At 36.8% G+C, this 27,529-nt stretch overlaps 1 protein-coding gene across 1 annotated transcript in view; it reads right to left on the bottom strand.

The window, feature by feature from the left end:
* The window catches only part of SKAP2 (src kinase associated phosphoprotein 2), a 120,590-nt gene that overhangs the window by 88,196 nt on the left and 4,865 nt on the right, over positions 1-27,529 (bottom strand). The window contains exons 2-4 of the mRNA XM_082317179.1: positions 21,322-21,427; positions 18,939-18,964; positions 8,899-9,003 (exon numbers count right to left, since the gene is read on the bottom strand). Coding sequence (XP_082173305.1) covers positions 8,899-9,003; positions 18,939-18,964; positions 21,322-21,427 — 237 coding nt within the window. The remainder of the gene's footprint in view (positions 1-8,898; positions 9,004-18,938; positions 18,965-21,321; positions 21,428-27,529) is intronic.

Raw genomic sequence — 27,529 nt, 5'->3', positions numbered from 1 at the left:
TATAGTACAGCCATGTACACAGTCCAAACATCCTTCTGCCCCCAATCACATTCTTTTCGACACTAATCCTTCCCCCTTACCTCTTCAGTGCAAAGTGGTGATGCACAAGTGCAGATACGTGAAGCACATAATAAGCTAACTGCATCTTTGAATATGCATCGTGAGTATTTATACATCACCCATGTCCATATACAGAAATACGAAATGTGACTGTTGAGGAACAAGCAAAAAGATGGTTTTATATGAAGACTAGGATATCTCTGGCAAGTTATCAGACTGTGATGTACTTTCCATTAAGGAATGCGTGTTCAGGTAGACAGAGCAAATATTCAGAAGGCAGCCAGAAAATCTTGTTTAGACCAGAAGAGGTTTTCCTCCATTTTATAGTATAGGATCATTCATAATTCCTTGCCCAAAATAGGGCCAAAACTATTTCTGACTACCAGCAGTACAGAAGACAGGGCTAAGATCTTCATGGGATATTACCTGTCATTATTGTGATAGTCAGTGGTGAGTAGCTCTGACTAATATTAGTTAAGAAACAGTAGTAATAAATTTAGTTTGGAGAAAAGATGGCATTCAGCATTTTTAGTCTGCTACTCTGAAGTCCTACTCTTGTAAGTAATCCAAGTAAACATCTATGAAGAATTACTGAGGAAACTATCAAACTAATGCTGTCTAGTGACAGATGTCCAAAGGAAGTATGGTTCCTGCTGCAAATTTTTAAGCAGTGAACAATACCTGCAACATCTTCTTCATAAGGGCAATAATGAACTTGCCCGTATAGTGGATATCAAAGATTTAATTTACAATGTTTGTTTTTTTTCTTTCCAAAACACTTTAATAAACCTTTTCATGACATAGTTTTTACTTTTCCATTCAAATTTAATCTCAAAACTCACAAATATTAATCCACTGCAACCTCCCTTTTATTTAAAAGGAAACAAACCCAAATCCACTAAATTAATGCCTGGATTGCATGACGCCTGACAGAAAACAGGCCTTTTTTTTACTTGCCTAATCTCTACAGATACACTTTGCACCTCTACAGAAAGCACTAATCAGTTAAAACACAGAAACAGGAATAGGAGAAAAATCTTTTTCTGTTCATTAGTGTTGATACACACTTCAGTGCATGCAACAAATTAAATATGGGCAAAAATTCCTAATCACCAGAGAAACAAAAGCCTACACCAAACTTAATTTTAATTCTTACTTTTATTGCAAGGCTATATTTTTTTTCAGTTGGTTCCTGTATCTAGGCACTCTAAGGCCTCATCCTTGACATGGAAAACATGAAGTACTACATAGAGCATTGTTGTACATATTCCTGATCTAGCCTAAAACAAACCATTATGTTTCTGTAGAGTTTGTTCTCCCCTGAGACGTTTGGTGCTACTGCACAGTATATGCTGAAGGCAGACCCATTTTCCTGTTGTACTTGGTAGATATCAGGAAGGAAAGGATGCCTTTTGCCTTGAATGCCGAGCAGCAACAATCTGTTGGGACTTGCTCACCTCTGGAAAGGTACTAGAAAAGTACCCACCTGAAGGTGCCACTGAAGTAGCATGAAGCAGTGCTATCATCTATGATTGATGCATCTGTCTGTTTCTGGGAGGGAAGGAGTAAGAAGCAGAATGGAAGCTGACTTGCCACTACTGCTTGGCAGGAAGAAAGAGGAATTACAGGGAAATCAGAAGGTAGAAATTCACTCAGCTGAGGAAAGCATTAATAAGGTCCTAAATCCATAATTAACAGCCTCCAAAACACACTTGAAAAGCTTATCACCTATCAAAGGGGCTAAAGGAAAACTTTCCCTCTTCCCTTTTATTTCAGCTATTTGTTATGTATAAGAACCAATCTAGAAAAACATTAGGCCAACAAGCAATGTAAAGTAAATAGAAAAATCTATTGCACTTCAGCTTTCTAGGGTTTTTTTACCATAATATTGTTAGATATCTTGAATAAAATTATGATCTAATATGAAAAAGAAATGGGTTAAGCAGATCATTATTTGTTTTTTATTGTGGATATTGTCCTGAGTAGTGGTGGAGCATACATGGCTGTTTTGTTATTGCTCAGTCACTGAAGCAACATAGATGAAATAAAATGAGCAACAAACCATGTCATCTCTCCCATGGGAGAAAGGTAAATGTTAAAAGAACACAGGGGTTTATTGTTTAATAGGAAGTTTTTCATCATGATAATTAGAAGTTCAAATGTTTTAGTATCATCAATTTGTACACACTGTTAACCTACATGATGCCATTTTTAACTTTACTGTTGACTTTAATAGGGCCAAAATTTCACTTAAAACTTCTGCTTCCTATCAGAAATTAATCCCTTCTGTTCTGTGCAAACGGTTTAAATCAAAATTAATTAGATTAGCTTTGCATATTTTTTTTTAACTTCTTTCTTCTCCAAAATAAGTCATTGCTGCTATATTCACTGCAATGGATCCTACAAATGAAGAAACAAGCAAGCGCTTCAGCTGCTTGTTCTTTTCATAAGGTTTCAACAGCAGTTACATGTGGAAAGTTATAAAGAGTCTTCTTAGTCTTCAAATATATTCATGACAGAAGGGGGGGGGGGGGAAATGAAATATACCATCATTGTGTCCTTTATGGACAGAACGCAGTCAAATATCAACAGACTGCCAAGAAGAGTTCAGGGTATGCATCCTCTACTAGCAAGTACAATGCAGCACTGGGACAAGCTGTCTGGGGAAGACTAAAGTTCACCGTTAGAGATTTTTAGGAAAGATGAGACACGTATCTGCCAAGAAATGTCTCAGGCATGCTAAAGGTGATACACTGACTTTACTCTTAAGATCCCTCCTATCCAACAAGAAGTTGATCTTCTTTACAGCTTTTCACAATTTCAACAAAGTTAGCACCCTCTTCTCATTTGTTAAGCAAACAGATTTGGATCTGGGAATTTACGCATACATGGTCCCATGCGCACCAATATCCTCATGAACTTAATTTTTAAAATACGCTTCACATTTTAAATTCCTCTTTAGTATGTTTTACTTTTCATTGTGTTCCATCAGCTTGTAAAAGATTGTATTCTGGGTAACATCTAAACTGTCCGTAAGTGTTTCAGCCTAACTCCCTAGTGATGCTTCCTTCCTCTGACAGCCTCAGCATACCACACTGGAAATTCTAGACTTCAGTCTTCCTGCCTGAGACTGAGTTGCTAATTATGATTTCTTAGAATTCTGAAAGCAACATTTCTGATCAGTCGTATTACCTTTTCAGCCAGAAATGTCCCAGAAATGCAGAATCATAATACATTGCAATACATAGCATTTCCTCCACCACACAACACTGTTCAGACACAGCAAAAGAGTCTACTAAACTGTTGATGTAAACATAGAATTACCTACATATATCAAAATAGTAAATTACATTATTTACCAGTCACAATTCTGACAGTAACTAGCATCCTCTCAAAACAAAGTTGGCATGCCAAAGTCCAGCCTTTGCCCATTTCCCACGGCACTGATGCTATTGCCCTCCTGCCAGCTCCTAATAAGAGCACAAAGTAGAAGTCACCTTTTCTCACCAAAGATGAAGTGTCTCAGTAAACCTAGATCTTACCTCCCCTCAATATGATCTTTTTTTAATCAAGCTTTAATATTTAAAGAGATATAAGGAATAAGAAAATACATGTTTTTCTGTCTTCAGAGAGATCTACCTATGAGAAAAACAAGACAAATTTCTCACTTCTTTAAATGGCTGTCATGCACTTCATTTGAAACTCTCTCCAGTACTGCAAAGCAAATAACTAATCTCCTAGAATAACTCAGGTAAGCTTCCAATGCTGTCATCCCCAAGACAACCAAACATCCTCTCCATGTACATGATTATGATACTAAAATAGTGGTACACCAATACAAGACTGGTGGAACAGAAAGGGTAAAAGGAGAGAGGACAGAAAAATCCTAGCTGCCTCTTCCATTCTCCAACCTTTGCTAACTTAGTTGCTAATACTGCTTAACTGGCTTAGTGATAGAACACAGTTTTTGCTTTAATATAGTGCCTCAAAAATAAACTCAGTAGGAACATAGTTGAAGAAAGTGGGAAAATACTTGTATATGCATTGTACAGAAAGATCTTACGCTGAACTCTACCCTTCGTCCGTGACAGCATTCAAACCTTTATGGCTATCAAATAGGGAAAAAAAGGGAAAAAAAAGGAGGCGGGGGGAGGGGGGAAGAAACTTAATCAGTACTTGTATTTGAGACTTAATATGTCAAAAGAAGCAGCATGCAAAATTTAGTCACACAATTTTTCATTCTCACTTGATCAATCAAAATGCAAAATGTGATGTTCATGCAAAGGAAATACTATAGATCATGTAAAATAGTTGACTCAACCCTGCAAAGACTTGTATAGAACTTTTCCAGAGGAGCTGCATGAAAACAAAGTGCTAGAACCTGTTGTTTCATTCAAAAATTATACCAAGAAAAGCATGTTGCAGGGAGCAACAAATTCCAGTAATTTTCCAGACTGCACACTGATGACAAACAGTTAAAGCACAACCCCTTCATTTATTCTGATTCCTCAAAGTTCTCCAAATGTCCTGTTTTGCTTGCTTAGGCCCTACCTTCCTCCACTTCAACTACGGGGAACTTTTAGGATGAGATTCTCTCCCTATTTAACAATTTTATACTAAAAAGCGTATTTTATTCATAAACTATAGCCAAATACGATAATTTGAAGATCATACAAGTCCCCAGACACGTTTTTAGTACTTCTTTCAACCTTACATGCTCAAGGCAACATTTCAAGACCTTCTACAGCAATGATGATCTAAATTATTTTATCACAGCATTCACATGATCTTTTTAGATCCAGTAATTACCCAATCACATACTCCCTGAAGAGCTAAATAGACATATCTTCTGAAGAAGTGGTCGGTTCACTCACAGTACTTACGAAGTCAGAAAGTTTGTTCCTTTAATACTAATGGCATTTCCTACTATAGGATCAAGTTACTATACCATAAAACAAACAAACAAACAAAATTACTGTTAAAAACATCCCTTGAGATCATAAGAGAAGATTACACTGTTAAATAGGAAAGTTTCAGCATGACACTGAACCTAGATTTAATACCATCCAAGGAAACCTGAAAATTAAATGAAAAACAGTAACTTTTTCCCCCATTAATGTCTCAACCAAAAATAAGTTTGTTACCAACTGTAAAGAAAGTTTTACTATTTCAATTTTTAAGTATTTTGGTATGCTTTTGTTTTTAATTGATCAAGACATGTATTTTCCACTGCACACATTCTTTAAAATACAGGGGAGTACAAATTTACAAGACATAGTATTGTTATACAATGTACTATACAAAAACCTGTCATTTAAGTTGCAAGAAACCTAGTCATCAATAAGTGAAAAAATACCCCGCTCAAAAATCAATTATGTTGAGTCTTTTGTATAGAGAAGTAGTACACCTTTCAGGCAACTGGTATTAATGAGCAGACATGGCTATAGAATCTCCATCTGTTTTTCTGACAAAGCTGTGACTACTCCAGTCTCTCATTGAAATTCCATTAATCTGGTGCACCAAGGACCAATGCGAAAATCAAAACTCCATCTAACCCTTTATCAGCTCACAATAACCTACAAGTGAACTCTGCCTGTTAGCATACAGCAAGTTATGATTTTGCTATCAATCAGGCTGTTAGCCAATAAAAAAAAAAAAAAAAATCAAGTTAAGCAGGGAGTGCCTGGCAGTGCTGTTTTGTTTTGTCTGTCTTGTTTTGGGGTTTGTTATTTTATTTGGGGGTTTTGTTGTGTTTCATCCCTTTTCCAATTTCTGTAGGGTGTCTGGACATGTAAGCCTATGCATCATTCTCCTTCGTTGTGATTTAATTGCTGCCAGCAATCAAGTCAAAGCATCACTGAAGTGTGCTTGAATTTCATTAGAAGATATAACTTATGCTACTTTCCTACAGTACCTAATAAACCATAAAGAAACCAAAACACATATGGCTTGAGGGAATAACTGGAAAATTAGGTGGCCATTTGGGAACTGAGTGAACTTTTGAACCAGAGGAACAGAGAAAAAGAAATATTAAAAGGAAAGACAGACTTAGAATGCACACAGAGACGTGGGGGTTTGACCTTTTCAGTACCTAGAAAATTACATTAGCATTATGAAAAATACATATCATGTTTAGAGTTTATAATCCATCAAAGTTTAGATACTTTGTTAGTGCCTACCATAAGGTAAAAGTCAAAAGGACAACATAACAATCAGATTTGACAAAAGGCCTTTAGGTGACCTGTGCTAATTTAGTTATCCCATACTTATTGTTAAATGGATTATCTCTCTTGTAATTAATACACCATTAGACAAAGGTCACACAAAAACTCCAGGATTTTACAATGACTGTAATGTACACGTAATACACTAATTCTTTATCTGCTACCAAGCGTGTGCCTTCACAAATTATATTTTGACAGTAACACTGCAAAGTCAAATAGTGACACTTTCAGAAGTCGTAGAAACCTTGCAGTCTAACTCAAGTATATAAAGGTAAATGCCCGTTTTGTTTGGGTTTTTTTTTAGCAGAAAATTTATATAAAAGGTTTTACATAAAAATATGAAGGGACTCAAATATAAATAAAGAACACCTCAACTTGGTTAGGTACAGTTAGGCCCCTCTGGTAATGCTGAGAGCCTTGACCCTACACAAATGAGGTTTTACACCTGCACAGAGCCCTGCTAAACTAAACTGGTAACCATACAAGATCAAACATCTACCTTATGGATGCAGCTTCTCGAGTAGGATTTAAATATTGAACATTAACAGACTGCTAAAAACACAAAAATACAGTATTAAGCTTCAACAAACCGATTCATGCCTATGCAAACTGAAACAGATGGCACCTCCGAGGGTCCACCCATCCCTTACAAGTTTCTCCCAACACACATTTTCCTACATAGCATAGGTGGCTAGACTTGAATGATGGACTACGTACGTTAAAATCAAAATGGTCTTAGAACGACACACTGGACATCCAAAGAGGAAAACAGAAACACTCCTCCAATAAAGGAAAGTATTTACAGATCAAAATCTACCATCTTTTCTCAACTTTTCCTCATGCTGCACTCCCACTAGATAATTAAAGAGGATTTATCATAAAACATAGAAAGACCAGTGAGGTAAAATCATCTTAAATACAACAGAATCTCACCCACTATATTTCTACCTAAACCGGAATGAATTAGCCAAGATATTGTTGGGCAGCTATTATACCTACTCTCATAATTATAACTTCCAAAATAGGCTAAAAATTAGTCACCCATCTGTACAAACTCATACGGTATTTCACATACTCTTGCATCAGCATTCTTCAGCCATTCATTATTTAGGTTTATGAACATCATCACTTTTTTCTTGATTAACTGTTTTGAAACAAATCTATAATCACATCTCCTATTAAACAGTCATACAATTTTGTCACATACCCTTTATGCAGTCAGTACCATGTTATTAAGTTACAATTAGAAATAATGTTAAGATTATGTTTGTAAGCAAAAATAAATACATGGAAAGTTGCATTCATCTGTAGTTTGGAAAATTAACTTGGGTTTTCTAAAAGCCATATTCAATTTGACTGATAATTGTATTTCAACCAGAAAGTAAAAAGGCTTGTTTTTATTTTTTTAATAGAAGGCCACATTGCCAAAATGCAACAAGCTCAATAGGATTAAAAAAAAAAAAAAAGTGTGATTATTATTGTTACACATTTTACAGAGTTCTGGATATAAAAAAAATTGCATTATTCTGAATCAGTGGTTAGAAGGTTTATCACTTATGCATGTACTTGACTTATCCCTGTTCTGCAATAGACATAATTTTATACCTCATAAAAGCAATTTATGTTTCCAAAGGGAATAATCTGGATAACATAAAATGTGGAGTGCTATGTTGCAGGAAGCATATTTTCATTCAGCAATTGTATTTCGAGATGGAGTTGCACAGTTTGATCATCATATCATGTCAGAAAACATCATTCACTAGTAAGTCTATCTAACTTCTAGTGCCACAAATTAATATACATCGTTAATTTATTTGTATATATACTTAATTTATTGCCATATATTATCCATAGAAGGTACTTATATTCTGTATAGAACAAACGAATCTCAAAAATATGGACACTAAGCTAAAGCAAGCTTGTTAACTGTTGAAATATTCAATTGTTCATGTCTTCAGAACAGTTGTATTTAGCATTAAATTTAATGAATACAAAATAAAACAACATGGAAAACAGCTATGGAGCCTAGATTTTTTTTTTTTAAATGCAAACTCAAATTTAAAATTTATACAATGAAAACATTCTACAAAAGACTGTCTTAATGGAAGGAAACATTGTAGGAATAATTAATTTAATATTTTATGAACCTATTCTGCATGGAGTTTGCAGAAAAATATTAATCACATAAACTGTTTCATTATTTATTAGATAAATAATACAGTAAGCCATTAAGTAGCACAATAAAATTAAGCAAGAATCTGATAATGTTGAATTAACAAACAATTTGTTACTACAAATATTCACACTTTTTTAGCCACTGATCTATCTTTAAAAACATATGCATCTACAGAAGATGCTTTGTTATGAAAAAACATGAGTTTAAAAAAAAAAAAAAAAAGTAAATCTGAGACAGCTTCACTATGCTCTAGGACCACTAGAGAGAGCTCTTCAGTTCCTTTAAAGGTTCTTGTAAAGGTAAGAAAACTGTCCAGCTGTGCTGCTTATCTGTTTATCTGATTTCCAACACCAACATTCACATCACCAGGATCCGATTACATGAGTTTGTAGCAAACTGGCAAATCTAGTGCGTTCTAAGGTAAACAGTGTCACATACCATCAGAAGGTGCTTCATCCTCTTTATCATATCGGTCAGATGCTATTGAGACACTATCAGGAGGCGAAGAAAAAGAGCCCTCAGACTCTTCCTCATCTTCCAATTCTGTAAAAGTCAAAAATACATTGCTAGTTAAAATAGTCTATCATACAAACACAGACAGAACCCGAAGACAAATATTTTCATTAGTAAGGAGGATACCAATTCCTGTCTGAAACGGAAAAAAAATCCCATTTCTCATGGACTCTCGTAACGCGCACCTTGAACGTTCAAGCGCAGCTGTGAGCGCTGCTGTTCTAGGGCTACCTTCTCACCGGCCGCGTACATGTGGCCGCACTGGTTTCCCTAAACGCTGTCATACAATGACCCCGCTCCCAGCGCCGCAGAGCTGACAGCTTCTCACACGGGGGGGGGGGGGGCGGAAAGAAACACACCCCACAGCAAAGAAGCGGGCAAGGGAAAACGCTGGCAGGAGGAGAAACGGGCAGCGCCAAGCGCCGAAGTTCTGCCCGTCCGCGCGCAGGAAGGAGCAGCGGCAACTTCCCTCCCAGGAACAGCCAAACTACTTTTGGCAGCAGTTTGTCGCCCTCTGCCCACTTTCACTTTTCTTCACCATAATTAGGCGCTACTTTGCAAATGTTGTATGTGTATGGGTGTTCCTCCCGTGAAACTAAAAATGGAATCGCCTTCTGACAGCACCCAGTCTGAACCGGTGGCTTAGTGCAGCATTCTGTCAATGAGTTTCTTACATAGCTGAGAGCCCTGCTACAATATATACAAAATCTACATTATTAGCTCACCTATGCACTACACTGACCAGAGTGCGTTAAGTGTGAAGATCTGGGAAAGGTGAAGTGAAATCAATATGAGTCGAGGCTCTCATTTAATTAGACAAAATTTAAAGTTCTCCCTTGCAAAACTTGCTATCTTTTCTGAGATTTTCTTTAACACCGTGTAGGCAAAGAAGAGGTGAAAAAATAACATAAACTACATTGTTCCTTTAAAAAAAGAAAAATCAAGTCTTGGTGAAGGAGGAAAATCCAATAATTAAATATGATAAAAACCACCAAACCAAAATTATAAAGCTGATGCTCCAACAGACCAAATGACCCTCAATTTTCTTGAAAAGTATAGAAAGCTAAATTGCTCAAGCATTGCCTTTTGGTATATTCATATGCAGAAAGCTTTCCAGAGACCTGCAGACATGCTTCTCTATTCACGTGTTCCCTTTTAGAGCACTGTATCGGATAACTAATTTCTCAGAATCCAAAATAAACCCCATGCATAGTGAAAATATTCTTCTCCACACACATACGAATAACATTCATCAGCAGGACTGTCTGTCCATGGCTGAGAGTTTTACCCTCTTGCTTCCCATTTAATAATGGAAAATCATGGAAAATTCAGAGTCCATGCCCAAAAAGCACCATAGTTGTTCACAAAGAACAGCAAGTTTTCTATGCAGAAATACAACAAAGCCTGATTTTTGCTTTGCTAGAGTTCTTTTACATCCTGAGATTGTTGAATACCAAATTGGTTTTCCCTTCATTAATTCAGAATGCTTTTCTTGGGAAAGTTTCCTTTCAGGCTCCCATGCCGTATAACAACTGCTTTGAATCTGAACCTGACACCAATCTATTTTTGACACAGCCATCTTCCAGTAGCACTCCAGCCATCGCGTTAATCTGATCAAAATATTTGCATTTCATCACACCTGTCAAACCAATCAAAAGTAAATTATCCCTCTCCAGGATTCACTTCTTCCTCCAAACAGAAAACCAGAGAGCAGATAGCACGTGAACAGAAAATATTATGCCATATTTACAACCTGCATGATCATCTTTCACACGGTCATGCCAGAGACCAGTTGCCTGTCTGTCTCTGTCTATATATATATCTTTATTAGATGACAGACTCCATATAAAAAGAGCAGACACGATATTCACAACCTATACAGTATCAAAGGTTGTTCCACTCTTTTCCTGTCCTAAACTTTTACTAGTACTAGAATGCACAGAATATATATATAAACCCCCACCTCCAATGCCCTGGTTGTCAGTTGAAAATGTCCTCCTATCAGCTATGCATAAACGTACTATTATTTAACCTTCATGAAGGTCCCAGCATAAATTTAAAATATTAGGCTGTATTTCTAGAGGAAAACATTTCCACAAACACCACACTCCAGCACTCAAAATTCATGGGCTGAATAGTAAAAGTAAACCTAAGTATATCTAAATGAGTAGCACTTATGGATGAAAATAGGTGAGTACGCACGTAGGAAGAACATCTCCAGAGAATTTTGCCCTACTCAGCTATACATAATCTCTTTCAGAGAAGTTGTGATTCCTTATGTAAGTTTGCACAGCTGCACTGTTACCCTGCTCTTCCATTAAGTTACAATACTACCATTTTCTAATTATGCTAAGGATTTCAAATTCAGTAAACCTTTGTGCTTCGCATTCATATAAAAGTCAGATGATCTGGAAACAAGGGGCTTTTTAATATATACATAAATATGTAGGGCACACCAGGTACATATCCTGGATATATACTGTATTTGCAACAACAAAAAACATGAGCACACCAAATGTAGATTTACAATAAAACAAGTATCTGTCCCAAGTCTACAATATCAAAGTTCAAAATACTCCTAAAACAAAACAAAAAAAAAATGTTGAGGTATTATGAAAAAAGAAGTTACAAGCTCAGTGCTTTTAGAGAGTTTATAGTCTTCAAAGCATTCTCTAGATGTTAAACAAAGGCTTGAAGACTTCCATGGGAAAAAACTCACTGAGAAATATAATCAGAACAAATATACAGATCCCATGTCATACAATATTATGTTTAGGTACCCACACTTTTTTATGTAAAAAATGTGGAGTACAGATCACAGACACTAAATACAGCTACAAGCAACCTGTAGCCCTGCAGGGCTAGATTAAACTGTCTTCCATTTTTTATTTTAGATTAAATAGGTGTATTTGTAATTTTATATTATACACTAAAATGCAATCCTTAAATCATCTAATTTGTATAGAACTACTGCAGGCATTTTGATATGAGAGCTGATTCTATGTGCTCTGAAGCTTTAACAGACAACGTTTCACAACATTTTTATGTGCTCACGTAAAAGAATGACTACAGGCTAGTATCAACCTTGGTTTTTTGCCTCTTAATTCTGGCAGTGTTAAAAGACATCTTAGGAGTGTATGCTATTAATATATAAGGATATCGCTCCTGACAGCTCACAGAGAGGCTTCCTCTTGATTTGGTGGGGTCTCCTGCATTCGCACTCAGAGTAATCTCTGCCCATTCTCCACTTCACATGCTCCTCCATCAAGGTGTTGCACTGCAGTTTATACTCCACCTACTGAGGAAGACTAGATAGAATTGCATTTGAAGCTACGTGTGTTACTCCTTGAACAGTCAGAGGAGTCAGTGTTGAGCAGCACAAGCTGCTACTCCTCTCTTCAGGTGCCAAGTACCTAAAAATACACCCGAAAAGCATCAATAAATTAAAGAAAAGCATTCAACTTGCATTTATGTAATAGAAAACCGAACTACAAAGCAACAATGGGCATCAGGTAAATGTATCCAATACAATTTGCAGGCATAATTGAAAGCATTACTGCCTAATCAGACATCTAAAAGCAAAGCATGCTCAAACGAAATGTCTATAGACTCATTAGCTGGCAGCCATTCCATTACAATCACACATAATGTCAGTAGTGCCTTGAACTTGTGCCAATGACAACAGCATAAATTTTGCATCTCATTTCTGTGGTCATAAAATTAATGATCAGTTTAAAAATACTTCTTTGCAAAAGTTATTGCACAAAGAAATGACATGAATGTGTCCCTGTTATGTAGTCACAAGGATAATTAAGGAGTTGATGCTCATTAATATAGTTTCTTGTTTCCCCAGAATACAGTATGATTTATCTGGAAGTTGAAAAAAAGTTTAATTAACAGTAGATAGTTAACAGTTACAATAACAAAAATATGTATATGAACTGACCCTGTTCTCCAGTTTCTGCAATTTAAACTAACCTCTAGCAGAATCAATATTTTATGTTATCCGTAAAAAAAAAAACCATACAATGTCTGTCCTTATTAAATGTTACCTTTTCCATTACAATTAATTTATTGATTTAGGAAATACTGCATACCAAAGGGTAAGTGTACCGCATTAGGACTGGGACATAAAAGACAAACTCTCCTCATTATAACAAGGCCTGCACTTCAGTCCCTGCCCCCTATTCTGAAGACTTCCGACACCTTAAGTTGGTACAAGATAAATACAGTGAACAGGACCATATTACTTTATAAGAAACCAGTTTAAAGAAAAAAGATCCAGACTTCTTTTTTTTCCCCCCAGGAATTCAATTTCTTCTGCAATAGTGTGATTATGGTAATGAACTCCTAAGCAGATACTGCTTCAGCCACTAAATCTAAAAAAAAGCAAGCAAGATGTTTCAGCCAATGCCTCCAAAAGAGACTTGCTATCTCAGGGTCCCCAGATCACTAACCACTTTCATTTTATTTCTGAAAAAGCCTAGACAGAGTGATGCATTAAAATTGCTCAAGTATAAGCAAAATAAAACAACTCGCAAAAATAAAAAGACATGCAGGTCAAAACACCTGCTTCTTGCCATTTTGGGAGGTCCCATGTCACAGCAGGTTGAAATCACTTCTTCCTGTCCAGTCTCTGCTCCAAGAACCCACCAAAGAAAGAACTGGATGAAGCCACCAAGCACGTAAATGCAAGGTCCTCACTATAGAGTTTTTCACAAAAATAACTAGACAAAGTTGCTTTCAAGCTGGCACAGGTATACTTTAGCTTCTTGATAGCTGCACCTGATTTTTTAAGAAGATGCTGCTGACCCAATGCACCAGTCATCTTGCAAGACTGGATTCTTCTGACAGCCACTTTCTTGATGTATGCTTTGCCACGCAATCTGCTCCGCCACACTCATTCCTGAAGAGTCTTCTCGAGTCTCAGATTAACATGATTATTTTTAATGGCTTGTTTTGTAAAGGTCAAGTAGGAATTCTTTAGCAGTTATTTTTTAAAACAATACTGAAGCAGCATTAGGTTTGTAAGCAAATACACTTCAAGCAAGAAAAGCAACACAACTTTTACTTGCTGAGCTGCTTCTCATTCTGATGATGCACATCAGGATAAGACCATTTTGTGCTGCACTGGTGGCTGCATCTTGTGCTGCTTGAAATCGCACTTGGCACAGACACTTCACAGATAACAGCTGCATGTAGCTGAAAGGGACAACACAGTGACTTGCCTACAATGAAACCCTCCAGAACAGAGTGATATTTGGCACACTTCTAATGCATCTGATGGTCTCTCCAGAAACACGTCATGATGATCCTCAAAGGACTGTGTAAAAACTAAGCCATATTTTTCCCATTTATGGTTAAATACTAACGATGTATTCATGCTCCTGACTGAAAGCTCAAGTGTGTTAAAATACAGAACTCGCCTCCTCTGATGACCACAAGCTACTGCCTCCCTTCTCAAGTCCAAGAAAAGACTCCTACCTGCTGCCATTTCCTGAAAAAGAGTGTACACAGACAAAAAAGGAAGTATCACCTCCACACAAAACAGGAAGAAAAAAAAAAAAAGAAAAAAAAAAAGAAGAAAACACAAAGCTTTTGCATATAGTGCTATTCTATCAGCTTGCCTATTTCCAGGAAGCTGGTGTCTCAGGCTCCAGACGCTCACTGCTCTGCCAAGAGCCAAAGAGGCATCTGAGTCATTTAAAGGTTTCCTACAGGTGCTCCCAATAATTACATAGTGAAGAACAGCGATGATCTAGAGACACAGGTTTGTCTTCTATTACACTACAATGAAATGAAAATTAAAGTGGACCTTCATCGGTTTTTATCAGACTCAAAAGTGGTAGTTCAGCAAATGTCAAATCATGCTTTTCTGCATAAATAGTGCCAAAGTCGTGTGCTGCAGATCAGCTATAAGGTGCACCGAGTGCTTTACGGGGAACTTGTTCTGCAAATTCCCATGTTATGACTCGATTTGGCTAGTACTTTTGGTGTCTCACTTTCAACACTGAGCCAAAATCTTTTCTGAAAAGTGATTAAAAATATATATTTTACTAAAATAAATGCAAAGAACAGATGGCAAGTGAGCTTCAAACACAAATACAGTTTCTAGGGCTTATACTGCTTCTGCCAACTTTAGCACTATTTTTAGCATAAATTGAAACCAAGGTTCTTTTAACGAAACATTTTGGCAGCCATGGTATTGATTCAATTAATCTCAAAACAGAGAAATGCCAAAAACTGTACTAACTCAGAATCTTTGACAAAGTCCATACTTTTACACCCTTAGAGGAATACTAGTCTTATAAAAAATTAATCCAATTTGTATGAAAATTATCTTAGTTTTCCAGTTCCTTCCCAATTCTAAGATCTAGAACAGGTTACCTTGAGCATGACTATGGCTTTTTGATTTTGCTTGAACTGCTGAGATGAAGAGTCAAATATTTCAAATGAAAAGAAAAAAAAAAAAAGCAAAGCAGCAGTGTCCAAGAGAAAAAGACATTTCTACTGAGTTCCTTAATTTAGAATAAAATAAAAATAATAAACATTTAATAACATAACTCAATAAATAAAAATAAATTTTGTTGAAAGATTAGTGGTTTGGATATTAATATAATTGTACATTTTTGGTCATAAGAACAACATGCACTTTCTTTGTCCGTAAATCAACATTACACTAAACTGTAAACGTCAGTGTAAAATCAGATAACACATCACACATGAGAATTAAATATTTTTCCTATACAATGAATTTCGTGTCTTGCATTTTCACATGTACCCACTTCCCCTAAAAAGCTTAGTTTTTTCAGTGTGTAGACACAGAAGATGCTTTTGCCAGCATATTTACTGACCTGACAGACAACAAAAGAAGGCTTATTTTTAAGAGGATGCAAGAAACTCCTCAGGTTCGTCAATCTGGTTGCAAAGAACTAGGTATGCACTTTCTGAAAGTTAAGAGATACACACATGGATGATTTTGGTTTTAAGGAGCCTGGTTCTACTTGTGCACATGCTCTTTTTTTTCTTCTTCTAAACCTCCTTGCCTTATCTTTATGGAAGGTAAGATTCTGTATGCTAGTGGCCAAAGCCCATACAACAAGGGCTCACATACAATACCTTGGTCAAACTGACTAGTCACTACATGCAAAGCCAGTGGAACTTCATGAACACACAATGATGAAAGAGAGTGGAGTGACAAGCTGATGCCCACAAAGCATACTTGTGGAACAACTCACAAGCTGAAGAAGCTGCTGTTTGAGAGACCAGAGTCAAGTTTCATTATGTTATACAGGAAATACATGAACTTTGAAAGTGTTAGTCCACTTCTTTAGGCCTCCAAAAGATTCTTCTGGGTGCCTCTGGAAGGATGACAGGTCACAACTCACAAGATTCTTGAAAACAGCTGATATAGCATGATAATTAATGTAGTATAATAATTATTATACTACGATAATATGGCACATAGTGTGAATCATTCTTTACCTTTCAGCTACAACAAAGCTTATTTTATTTGCATTAAAAAAGAAAGGAGTAACTGCTACCACAAACCAAGGAAGAGCAAATATGAAGTTTAAATATGCACAGTAGTTTTCATTCTTCCTAGTTTGTTTCAGTACAGTGTCTACATTTCTGCTTCCACCCCTTCTTTTTTCCTAAAAAATATTCTCCCTTTTCACCTTATATTTTGGGATATTTCTTCTTTCCCTGGAGGGGGGAGGAACAGGAAAATGTCTGACCATCCCTGCTACCTCAGTTTTTAATCTTTTCTCACATTTTCCATTTTTCAAATGTCTAGGTGTGCACAGAGGTATGAATGGGCACAAAAGTTGACCTCACTCAGCTGCTGCCGCTGCTTTGTTACACTAGTAGCTGGCCAAGAATCTGACTGCTTACCTCCATGTGGGTCCTTTGTTCTACACCTACACAAGTCACGCCTAATTTGTACAGGGCTAAAGTAAGAATGACACAACCAAATAAAGTTTAGCACACACTTCTTGAACTCTGGAAATATACCAACTACCCATACCACTGAACAACATTCCCTCAAATACTTTGCAAATAAGGGCAGGCTCCCATTTCTCGTGAATTTTTCATATTCGTGCATGTAAATGCATGGGGATTTTGAGAAATTTATCTTTGCTTGCAGAAAACAATGGTATAACTTTAGAGCCCTCTCATTTTATTGACAAATACTGAAAGAAAACTAAAGTGTCAGCATTTGCAAGCTTCACCATCTGCACATAGTTCTACAATCTGAACCAAAGAGACACATCATGAAAATTAAAAAACAAAGCAATATATCCTTCTTAAGAAGCAAATGCACTCTAATAAAAAGAATAAGACTGAATACAATTTTCACAGAAATCAGAGCAAGTTATACGGTAACAATTACAGAGTATATCAATTAAATCATCCATTTTACTGGAGATAATGAAATCTCGTCTTTATTAATAATTTGTTGAATCGGAACAGAAATTCTGAATCAAATTGCCAATGAAGAAAGTAAATAGACTAGAATATTCTTGACCTTCAAAAAATGCAAACCAGTAAATGCAAACTCTGCTCTTTGTAGACAAGTCTCATGTTTATTAGAGTCATAGCCTCAGAAAGTTATTAAGTCTTCAAAAACATGCTCTCCAGAAAGTCAGATGCATTTGCAATGAAACAATCATCCCACCTAATTTCATGTTAGTCATTTTCTTAATAAAATAACATTTGACTTTTCCACCCTTAATTTGGTTGGACAGTGAGGAGAGGAGGGAAACTACATTTCAACTTCAGTAAGGGTACTGAGGTGCAATATAAAAAAAAATAACAAATATTAAAAAAATAGCAAATTATTTTAATACAATTTTTAAAGAATCACATAGCTCGACTTTACAAAATCCTGGTAATCTTTGGGAAGTTTCACGTTGTATTTTCTCTTTCAGTTGAACTCTTATGGCTACATAACTTGACTTTAACAGGGATAAGAAATGTATGAACTTGTTGTGCCTTGTTATAACATTACCTGTCTAACACAACTTACATATTTTCACTTTATCAGGAGGCACGCTGTAGCCTACACATTTGAACCTCGTTGTCCAGAAACAGACAGTTCTTCAACCACTTCAAAAAGTGAAGCTTTGCACAGGCTTTTTTGACCCCGCACTGTGACCCTCATACCAGCATCCACAGGCTATAGGTCATGACCTCAAGAATTAGCATCATGGAAATAAGAGCCCTTCCAGGTTTAGTTACAGAACAGAACACTGTAGCAACAAACTACTCAGTCTTTTCTAAACTGAACTCTGCAGCTTTGTTTTAACTCCACTAGAAGACAATAGATAACCCACACTTCAGCTTTCATTACTCGCACACTAAATCGTCTCCTCTCCAACTAAAGGTCTGAGCTCCCGCTGCACTATGAAAACATTCATTCAGTGCAGATCGAAAGCCAATATCATATTGCCACTTGATGATCCTATTAAAAGGTTAAAGAAACATCACTATGGAATTGAAGGCTGTTGCAATGTTAAGAAAAAAGGCTAAAATAAGTTATCGCCATTAAAATTTTATTCCTAAGCAGGCTGCTTTGCCTGCACTTCCTCTGAAAAGAAGAAACTTGCATCACGTGGTCTTTCGCAACGCTACGCTATTGCTAATTAAGCCAGACATAACAAGCTCCATTTATATTAAACTCTGAACCATATTTCTAAACTAATCCTTCCATCAGTAAGCGTTCTCAGATGTGTCTAACGAAGGAAAGGGGAGCCAGCTCCGAGCGGCGGTTGAGCGAGCGCTCGGGCAGCGGGGAGCCCTTCCCCGCTTTGCCCAGCAGGGGGAGCCAGCCCCCTCGGCCTCGGGCGGCCGCCGGGCGCGCCCCGGCCCCTCCGGCTGAGCCAGCCCAGCGCCCCCCGGCCGGCAGAAACCCACCGGGGCGGGGGAAGGGAAGCGACAAACAACACGTGCATGGGATTTACCTTTATCCTGGAATTCTTGAGGGTAACTGCAGAAAGAAGAAGAAGAAGAAACAACATAAAGCAATGCACGCTTGCAAATCCACGGTACGAGAGCATAGCATAAAACAATTACTAGTTTTCAACATGTTGAAACTTCGCGCTGCAAGTTTTCCTTAATAATTTTTAAATCTTTATTTTTGGCTAAAAATATTTACTCAGGTTTTTTTTGTTTGTTTGTTTGTTTGTTTTTAGTTGAGAGAATCCCCAGTCACTTCAAGAAAGACATGAACAAAACCAAACTCAGGTAGAGCAGCCTTTTCTAGGAACATACATCTACTCAGATATTTTAAGGTATAAACATACAAAAGCATCTTTAATTTTAGTAAACCTCCTAAATGTTAACATATTTTAAAAAGTTTTGTGCACAAGTAAAAGCCACTAAGCATACTTTAAAAATAACACAGTACATCAGCAGGAAAAAAAAACAAACCACAAATAGTGGTTTTAGTTGCAGCTATTTATCAAACCCAAATGAAAAAGTATTAATAATTAACCAGAAATTTAAAAGTTAATGCATGCTTAATTAAAAAAATCAGTTTCAAATAAGAAGATCTCAACTTATTTAATGGCTAAAAAAAAAAAAAAATTCTATAATCCCAGAGGGAAAAAATACTATTTCTTCATAGATAAATCTTGATATTTCAGAAATTAAAGTAATCATAGGATACAGTTTGATATATAAAGATAAATAAATCAGGACAGAGTTATGTAAAATGGCATCTCAAGAAGCATGCATGGACTAGAGTTTATGTGAAAAGAAGAAGATTTCAGCAGAAATAACTGGCAAATAAAATGCAGCTGCCAAGACCATCTTTATGGACAACAAACAGTAGTGCGTGTATCAGGCTAGTCAGTAAGGAGATGCTTACAAGTAATAAGCAGGAGAGAAAGGAAACGTCTAGGGATAAGAAACTGAGAAATGCAAACAGAGATAAAAGGCCAGATCTAAGAAATCCTGCGTAGCAAGTAGCAATAATAGGCACAGCCCGATATGTGGGATGTGAAAATCAAAGATGACTACAAAGTGCCTATATTTTGTAGCCTGCATGAAAAGCAAAATGCTGTTAACAGTGAATAATATTACAGGAGACAAGGAAGGAATCAGAAATTAAGACATGAAATCCTAGGGTCATGTAAGTGACTAGCAAAGGATTCAGTGTCAACTGTGCTCATAACTGCAGGTTCCCTCCTTTGATATTTCATCATCCGAAAAAACATAGTTGAGTCGTAAGACTGAAGAAAAAAGTCAGTAGTGCTGTATCTGCAAGTCATCTGTACAGTCCCAGTTAGCTCAATAACCCAGAAAGGAAAGCACCAAAAAAATCAAAAACAAAACCATGGTTCCTTAAAAAAAAAAAAAAAAAAAAAAAAAAAGGGAAAAGTAGTTCCCCAAGCATTTACAGCCTGAATTACAAGGTTTTGGGACACAACTCCTGTCTTCCCACAGTTAGTGAGATACAAAGAATGATGCCTTTGCCAGATGATTGTGCTGTCTTTGAAATTGTAAACAAGTTGCCAGAGAGGCAGGAGCATTTCATCAAAGTAAAGGTTAGAAGATACCCAACGGGAGTGATCAGTGGAAAAACACTTTGGAAGCAACAATGAGAAAAGAACAGCAAGTACCAGATTATATCCTAGTTGATTAGAGTTGTAAGAAAAGAGATTTGCAAAGAAAATTTTGTAGCACAAATAAAACTACAGCCAAAACTCTTTAGCTGAATTGTTTGACTGAAATTAAAACACAACAGAACAGTCTCAAACCATACCTGATATTTAAAAAAAAAAAAAAAAAACCACCACCAAAAAAACCCCAACCAAACACAGCCCTTTGCTTGGTCTGCCACAGTACTTCACTCTTAACACTGCTGAAACAAACTTACGATCTATAAATAGCTTCCAGTTATGTTTCAATTCTCTATTACATACAGAGCTAAACAACAGAATAGACAGTGAAGCAAAGTCAGCATTGAATTATGCTGTTTTACACCAGCTGAGTAAGGTGACAGGAAGCTCATTCACATTCTCAATGCATTATATTTCTCATATTTTAATGAGTCTTACCAAAGCAAAGGTGAAGGCAAGCTCTACCCAACCAGCCTGCAACCAGGGTTCAGAATATTACAGCAATTCAAATGGGACAAATCCTTACGTTCCCATTTCTTACTAAATTCTAGCAGCTTAGAGAAAAATATAAATACTTGAACCCATGCAGATTATTTGACAAAATCAGGACCTAGACAGACTTTTTACTGTTAAATTTTGTTAATGGTTATCAAAAGACTGTAAAAACTTAAGTTATCAGTAAGTGACTTTATAACATATCAAAGCCATGGAACTCACTTACCTTGCCTTAACATCTTTTATCTTCTTAAGAAGAACTTCCCTTTTTTCTTTGGCTTTCTTGGATAGATTTTCTCCTTTTAGCGTTTGGGAAATAAACGTGTCAACATCTAAATAAAGAAAAAAAAAAAGTACACCTCAAAAAAAGATAAACACTGCTCTAATGAGTTTGTCCCGATACTACTGTGAAGAAACTAAGAAAATTATTTTCAGGCCTACACACAGCGTTGTTAACAGACACTTCAGATTCTAAACGGGATACGTTTGTTCTCTGATCTACTTATGCTTAGCGCAGCAAATCCTATGGCGACATTTGATTCTTGCCCACTTAATTATGCCACGTAAGTCCTAATAAATTGCAGTACTATAACAATTACTTTCCATCACCTAAAGTAAGGGATAAAGCTAAAACATGGAAATAGCCTTTCTGCATGTATTACTGCCATGTTATTTCAGAAGTTCAAGTTACAAAAATGGTTGAGTAATTCATTATTTCAGCAGTAACGCCTACCCAGCTACTAATATACATCACTTACTGGTTACAGTATTTTCAAATGTTCTCGCTGTGTCTCTGAACTCCCTACTTGACTAGAAGTTCATATCCAAAGCCTTAATCCTGCAAACAATTAGGTAGGCACAATAACCATATTGAAGGAGTCAAGCCCAAGCGTGTACTTGAAGTTAAGCATACCTGCACTTATAGAATCACAAACTAAAGCTCTAACCTGCACTGTAATTTTTAATTCTTATACAGAAGATACATTTTAATAGTCATGTAGAATCAAAGCATTCCATAAAAGTTACCATGGTTCTTTGCAATATAGTAAATATCCATTCTATAGGATAAAAACAATGCAGTGACTGAGAATTTGGGGGAGCGTAACTCCTCCGGTAGTATCTTTTCTTGGTTAACAAAAATAATTGCCAAAACTAACTGTAAACGTTTCTTATAGTTACCAATCAACTACGATTATCCTGAAAACTGAAAAGTAGAAATATGACAAAAAAATCCCGCTTGTTAACTTAAATTTCTTAACTGTATATATAGTAACTGTTCAGCAAAGGGAAAGCGTATCTAAGTAACACTCAAATGTTTGCATGCAAAAGTTTACATTTTAGAACAACATTAAATGAATATTTACTGCAGATTTCCTAACTGAAAGCCTTAACTGTCTGCTTTTTTCTTTAGAAAACAGAAGTTCAACAGAAACATATCCCACTTTATAATACAGGCTGCAAGAAAACAAATTAAGTCAAAAGTCACTCTTTGAGAACACTAGCATAGCTATTACAAGGATTTCATTCTTTATAAATAATTTACCAGATTATTATTTAGACGTTTGGATTGGCTTGCTGTCATCACAAAATGTGGCAAAATCTTCATTTTGTGAAGTGTTTTAGAGTTCTGAAGAATGATACTGATCCCCCTCCCCATAAGCCAGAGAATCTTCCCCACCACATTTTCCAAAGCAGTCCTGAAGGGTGGGGACCCACACTCAGTTCTATGGCATTCCTTCTCTTTTAAAGAAGGACAGAAGGAAAGACACTTAACATGTGTATTAATGAATCTTCCAGACACACCCCCAACAGCCTCTATGCTGTACACCAAGCATCCCTGGAAACATTTTGTAGTAATCCACAGAAAATGTATACAACTTCATAAATTCCAATAATTGTAACTTCCAGTCAAGTGGGCAAATGAGGATCCACATGATCCCAAGACACTGACCACCCACAAAACCTCCCTTAGGTTAAAAGACCCGATACTTTTACTACTGGGGGCAAAAAACAAAACTGCCAACAGTTTTTCCCTCAATGAAACACAACAGGATTTTCCAGTACAGACCAACCTTTCACTCTGGGAGGGACATGCTGATTAAATATTTGTTCCTTCATACTTTTACGTATTTATTTCAAAAATTAGATAGCAGCTTTGAAGTTCTACCTAGGCAGCAATATGTGAAAGCTTAAGAGGAATTAGTCACATTTATAAATAAGGAGCAATGCTTGCACAGTAATCTTTGGACGCTAATTAATTACAGAACTTTGCCTCAGCGGTCTTCATTTAAACTCAGTGGGCTTCTTTATTTCTTGGAAAACCTCAAAATCCAGCTGAGAACTCAATCGTCTCTGGTTTTGACTGACTCTCAAAGCTTTTTTCAAACACAGATGTTGAGATAACTTGGTTTCTTTTCCCCACATACTCCTTAATTGTGTTATCAGAAGAAAGAATTACCATTTCTGGCTTAGAACACACGATAGATACAAAAATTTGAGGACTAACTACACTGTTGACACAATCTGTTCTTTTCTGAAAAAGCTTGGACTTCAAAAGCAGAAATAATGCAGAATTTTCAGCCATGGAGGTACAGGGCTAAAGTAGGTGCTCCATCTCTTCGCAGTAAAAGTAGGTAATGAGATTGGAGGAGAGGAGGGGAAGGAGAGAGACAGAAAGAGAGCAAGCATGCACAGGCTCCTGATAAGTTTGTTGTTTCTAAACAGCTGCAGAAGTTACAGAGAAGACATCCCTGGGATGGCTTCCCTCTACTGTGAGACTGTAAAACAAGTTCTGTGAGCTTAGGTAGTCACAAACAGAATGCACTGTTCTCATCATGGAATACTATTACTTCCATATGTCTAGAGAAAGCATATAGCTTGATTTATCACAATGCCAAAATATGAAGACAGACCTGACGTACACATGATCTTCAACAGGATGCTAAAGAAGCAATATACTTGGAAAATTACATGTTGCTCTATCGTAGATTTTCTTATCTACTCACAGTTACACAGAACGTTATATATCTTGCTCGAGCCACCTTCTGATATAGCGTTGTAAATCCATTCAGAATGTGCCAGGTGCACATGAGATTAGTAACTTATACTAAGCTCCTCTGGACAAGAAGCAAGAAAGTTATCTGTTATGATCATCTCTTCACTACCCGTACTTCCACACTGTGGAAGAGTATGGAAGGAGCAATGCCTGCTGTTAGAGAGCGCTTCGTCACTGGCTTAACATAAGGGAATGTTCATGCACTTTCTCTGACATTCCTTAGAGTGATTTACCTTAGAATGAGAACAGAACTCAGGACTTCAGTATGACAGATGCAAGTCTCATACAGTGAGCTTCAGACAGAGACGCAGCAAAATTCACCCATTTCTCACTGCTGTTCTAGTCACTTACTGGCTCTTCCTTCTCCAGGATGATCCAAAACTTGATCTCTCTTCTGCTAGCTTAATGCTATCCAGAAAAGGAAAATGTAAGCCACTAGTCACAAGCACTTCAGTATAGATGTGTGTCTTTCATGCTTCAGCAGCAGTTGGTCCATTGAGGAATTTAAAAAGTAATAAAAGATAAACTCCAAAAAGAAAACATCTTTGAACAGATTTCTGATTTAAAAGCACTTTTACTAATCAGTTACCACACAACAAACAAAACAAGTTCTCTGTTTCCATAAATTGTTTGTTTCTAACAAACTGAGCAGCTATTTAGTATCACATATTGCAGAAACTCAGCTGTTTCCATTGAAAACACTAAAATTTCCAAGAGAAATAAACTTTGGAAACCTATTCAACACCTCTTAACATTTTTTTAAGCTTGTGCACTAGACTGCCCGATAGCTTGAAGACCCATATTTCTTGCTCTGTTTCTTAAAGCTCATAATTTTAACTTTGTCTGAAGCATGCCCCAGAGAAATTATTTGCCTCCAGAAATGAACAACACTGCTGAACTGAAAGATCCAATTGACACAATCCCCTCACAAATTGCTCTGTCAATACAGGTTACAAACTGACAGAAAAGGGAAGTCACGCTACAGTCTAGCTCTGTCCACTTCAACCGGCTCATACAGCTCAAAGCTTAATTGCCATTTCGTACAACAGTCAAATGCTGAAAAAGCCATTTTAATTTCATTTTCATCTACATTCCTTTTACAAGGAAAAAAGTTGTGATTTATTTTGCTTTTCATTGTTAAACCATTTTGTGGTTCTCCTTGCTTCCATGACTATAAACAGACAACACTGCAAGTTTTCATCATTTTAAGTCTTTGGGGCTATTTTCTTTAATGAAGGCTGAAACTACACAGATGGGCTTTTTCAAGAATGTTGTAAATTTGTAGCCCAAAGCAAGTGCTGCTTTAAGAGTGCTAATCATAACAAATCATAGCACTTTTGTTCTTTTACAGAGCTTAATATCGTGATTGTAAGTTGCACTTAATAAACAAGCATACTTAGGACAGAACTACCTCATTTTTGTTTCAGGGTGGGCCAAACAGACTCTCGCAGAAGGACTCAGGCTGTGTCCTGCGTCTTCCTTTCTCCCCTCCTCCAGCAGATAAGCAAAACGTTGTCTATCACGTTATCAAAAAATTAGTCACTTCTTCATCACCTGATGAGACCGTGCCATTCAAATGACAGAGAACAATTTTAAACTGATGATGAAATAGGTGTGTTTCCTCTCACATGGCAGGGCACGCACGCAGCTCCCTGTCCGTGACCCGAGGAGAACGCAGGCTCCTGTTTCGGGGACGGACATGCATCTGTCATATGACAAGGGACACTCGCATGGGGTCACCTGGCGGATGCGCTGCCAGTCACACAAGAAGGGAATGGTAGGTCAGCAGAACAATTCCTCCAGCCACCAGCTTCTTCCCATCTCTCTCCTCCGCCTCAAGGACTGAGAGAGACAGAAGCTGGCTGCAACTCAGAGAATTTGGGAAGCTAGCTGCAAGCTAGGCATATTTGTGCACACACACTGTCCAAAGGTGACCAATATTAAACAAACTGCCACATATCTTTCAGCTTTACATGGGCTGGCATTTGAAAGCAATGAATCAATTTGATTTCAAAGTTTTCGTGCAATAGGGAACAGGTCTGAATACAACTTATCAAGCAATATCTGTGACTGCCTGTCCTCTTGAATCAAGAAATACAAGGATTTTGATTCTGCTCTCCCCCTTCCTTCCCAACTATACTTAAAAGTCTCTCTCCAGAGTTTGCCAAACTCTCTTTTAAAAATATATACGTATACTTATACAGAAACAGAACACGTGATGTAAAATAAAAGTGACTGACACTCTTAAGATGTCTAAAAATATCACATTGATCCAGCCTAACAAGTAGGTGAGCATTCCTTTCAGCGCAAAGTCCTGGAAAGCACAGCCTTTAGATACTGCTGTACCTTAAATCCCCAAAAGCAAGGCTATCTTGCCATGTTGCCACATACAAAGAAAGCGAGTATCCTGACAAACGTTTATGCTCAACAGTTTTGTTGATTTAAAAAGCAGAAGTACACCCAAACTGCTAAGACTCCTCAAATGAAGTAAACAGATAAGACAACTCTTTTAAGAAGTTAAAGAAAAAATATTATAATCAAGGATATCTAATCTCAAGATATATCTAATCTCATTGGCTGAGTAGGTGAGCATCCTCTCTCTACATTAAAGAGGTGAGAAAAGATCAAGCTGTAACGTATTAAGCATATCATGAAAAAAACCACACCAGTACAAATCATGATCAAGTTACAAAGTGATTCCAAATGAACTACAATAAAAAATGTTAAGGATTAACCTCAAGATTTACACTGTATGCCACATTATGCTGCATCTATTGTGGTTTGTTGACATATGATTATGAAAGAAACGTAAACCCAGTCAGATGAGAAAGATAGACTCCACGTTAATTGAAAAAGACAAACTAAGTGAATAATGAGTATATAAAAAATAGCCTATGCCATTTTTATCACCCGTATATGACACTTATTCTCAAATTTATGGCAGAGACAATTGAACTATGCTTCAAATCACTGGAGGTTATTTCTTACCAGGAATGCCTCTGTGCATTTTTTCACCTCACTGTTTCTATTCTTATTCCATTACTACTGAAATACATATATATTACCAAAGCTGTAAATACACGTCTACTTAGAAGATGTCTACAATAATCACCCCGGTTTATCTTGTAAAGATGAATTCTTCAGCAAGAACCAGCATTTGTTAAAGCCTTGGAAACGTGAAAATGATACTTTAAAACTAAGAGTAAAGTTTTAAACAACAATATCCTTTTAAAATTGAACCGGCCAATGAAGAAGACCTACACTGTACCTAGGTGGCTTTTCCTATGACAGAAATGTAAGGATTAAGTCCAGCAACAGCTGATAAGGAGGTCAAAAAAGGTCAGTTAGTTTCCTGGGCATCAGGGATAAATATAACTAC

Source organism: Platalea leucorodia, assembly GCF_965183815.1.
Source record: "Platalea leucorodia genome assembly, chromosome: 1".
Taxonomy (NCBI): Eukaryota; Metazoa; Chordata; class Aves; order Pelecaniformes; family Threskiornithidae; genus Platalea; species Platalea leucorodia.
This window is presented reverse-complemented; position numbering and strand designations above follow the sequence as displayed.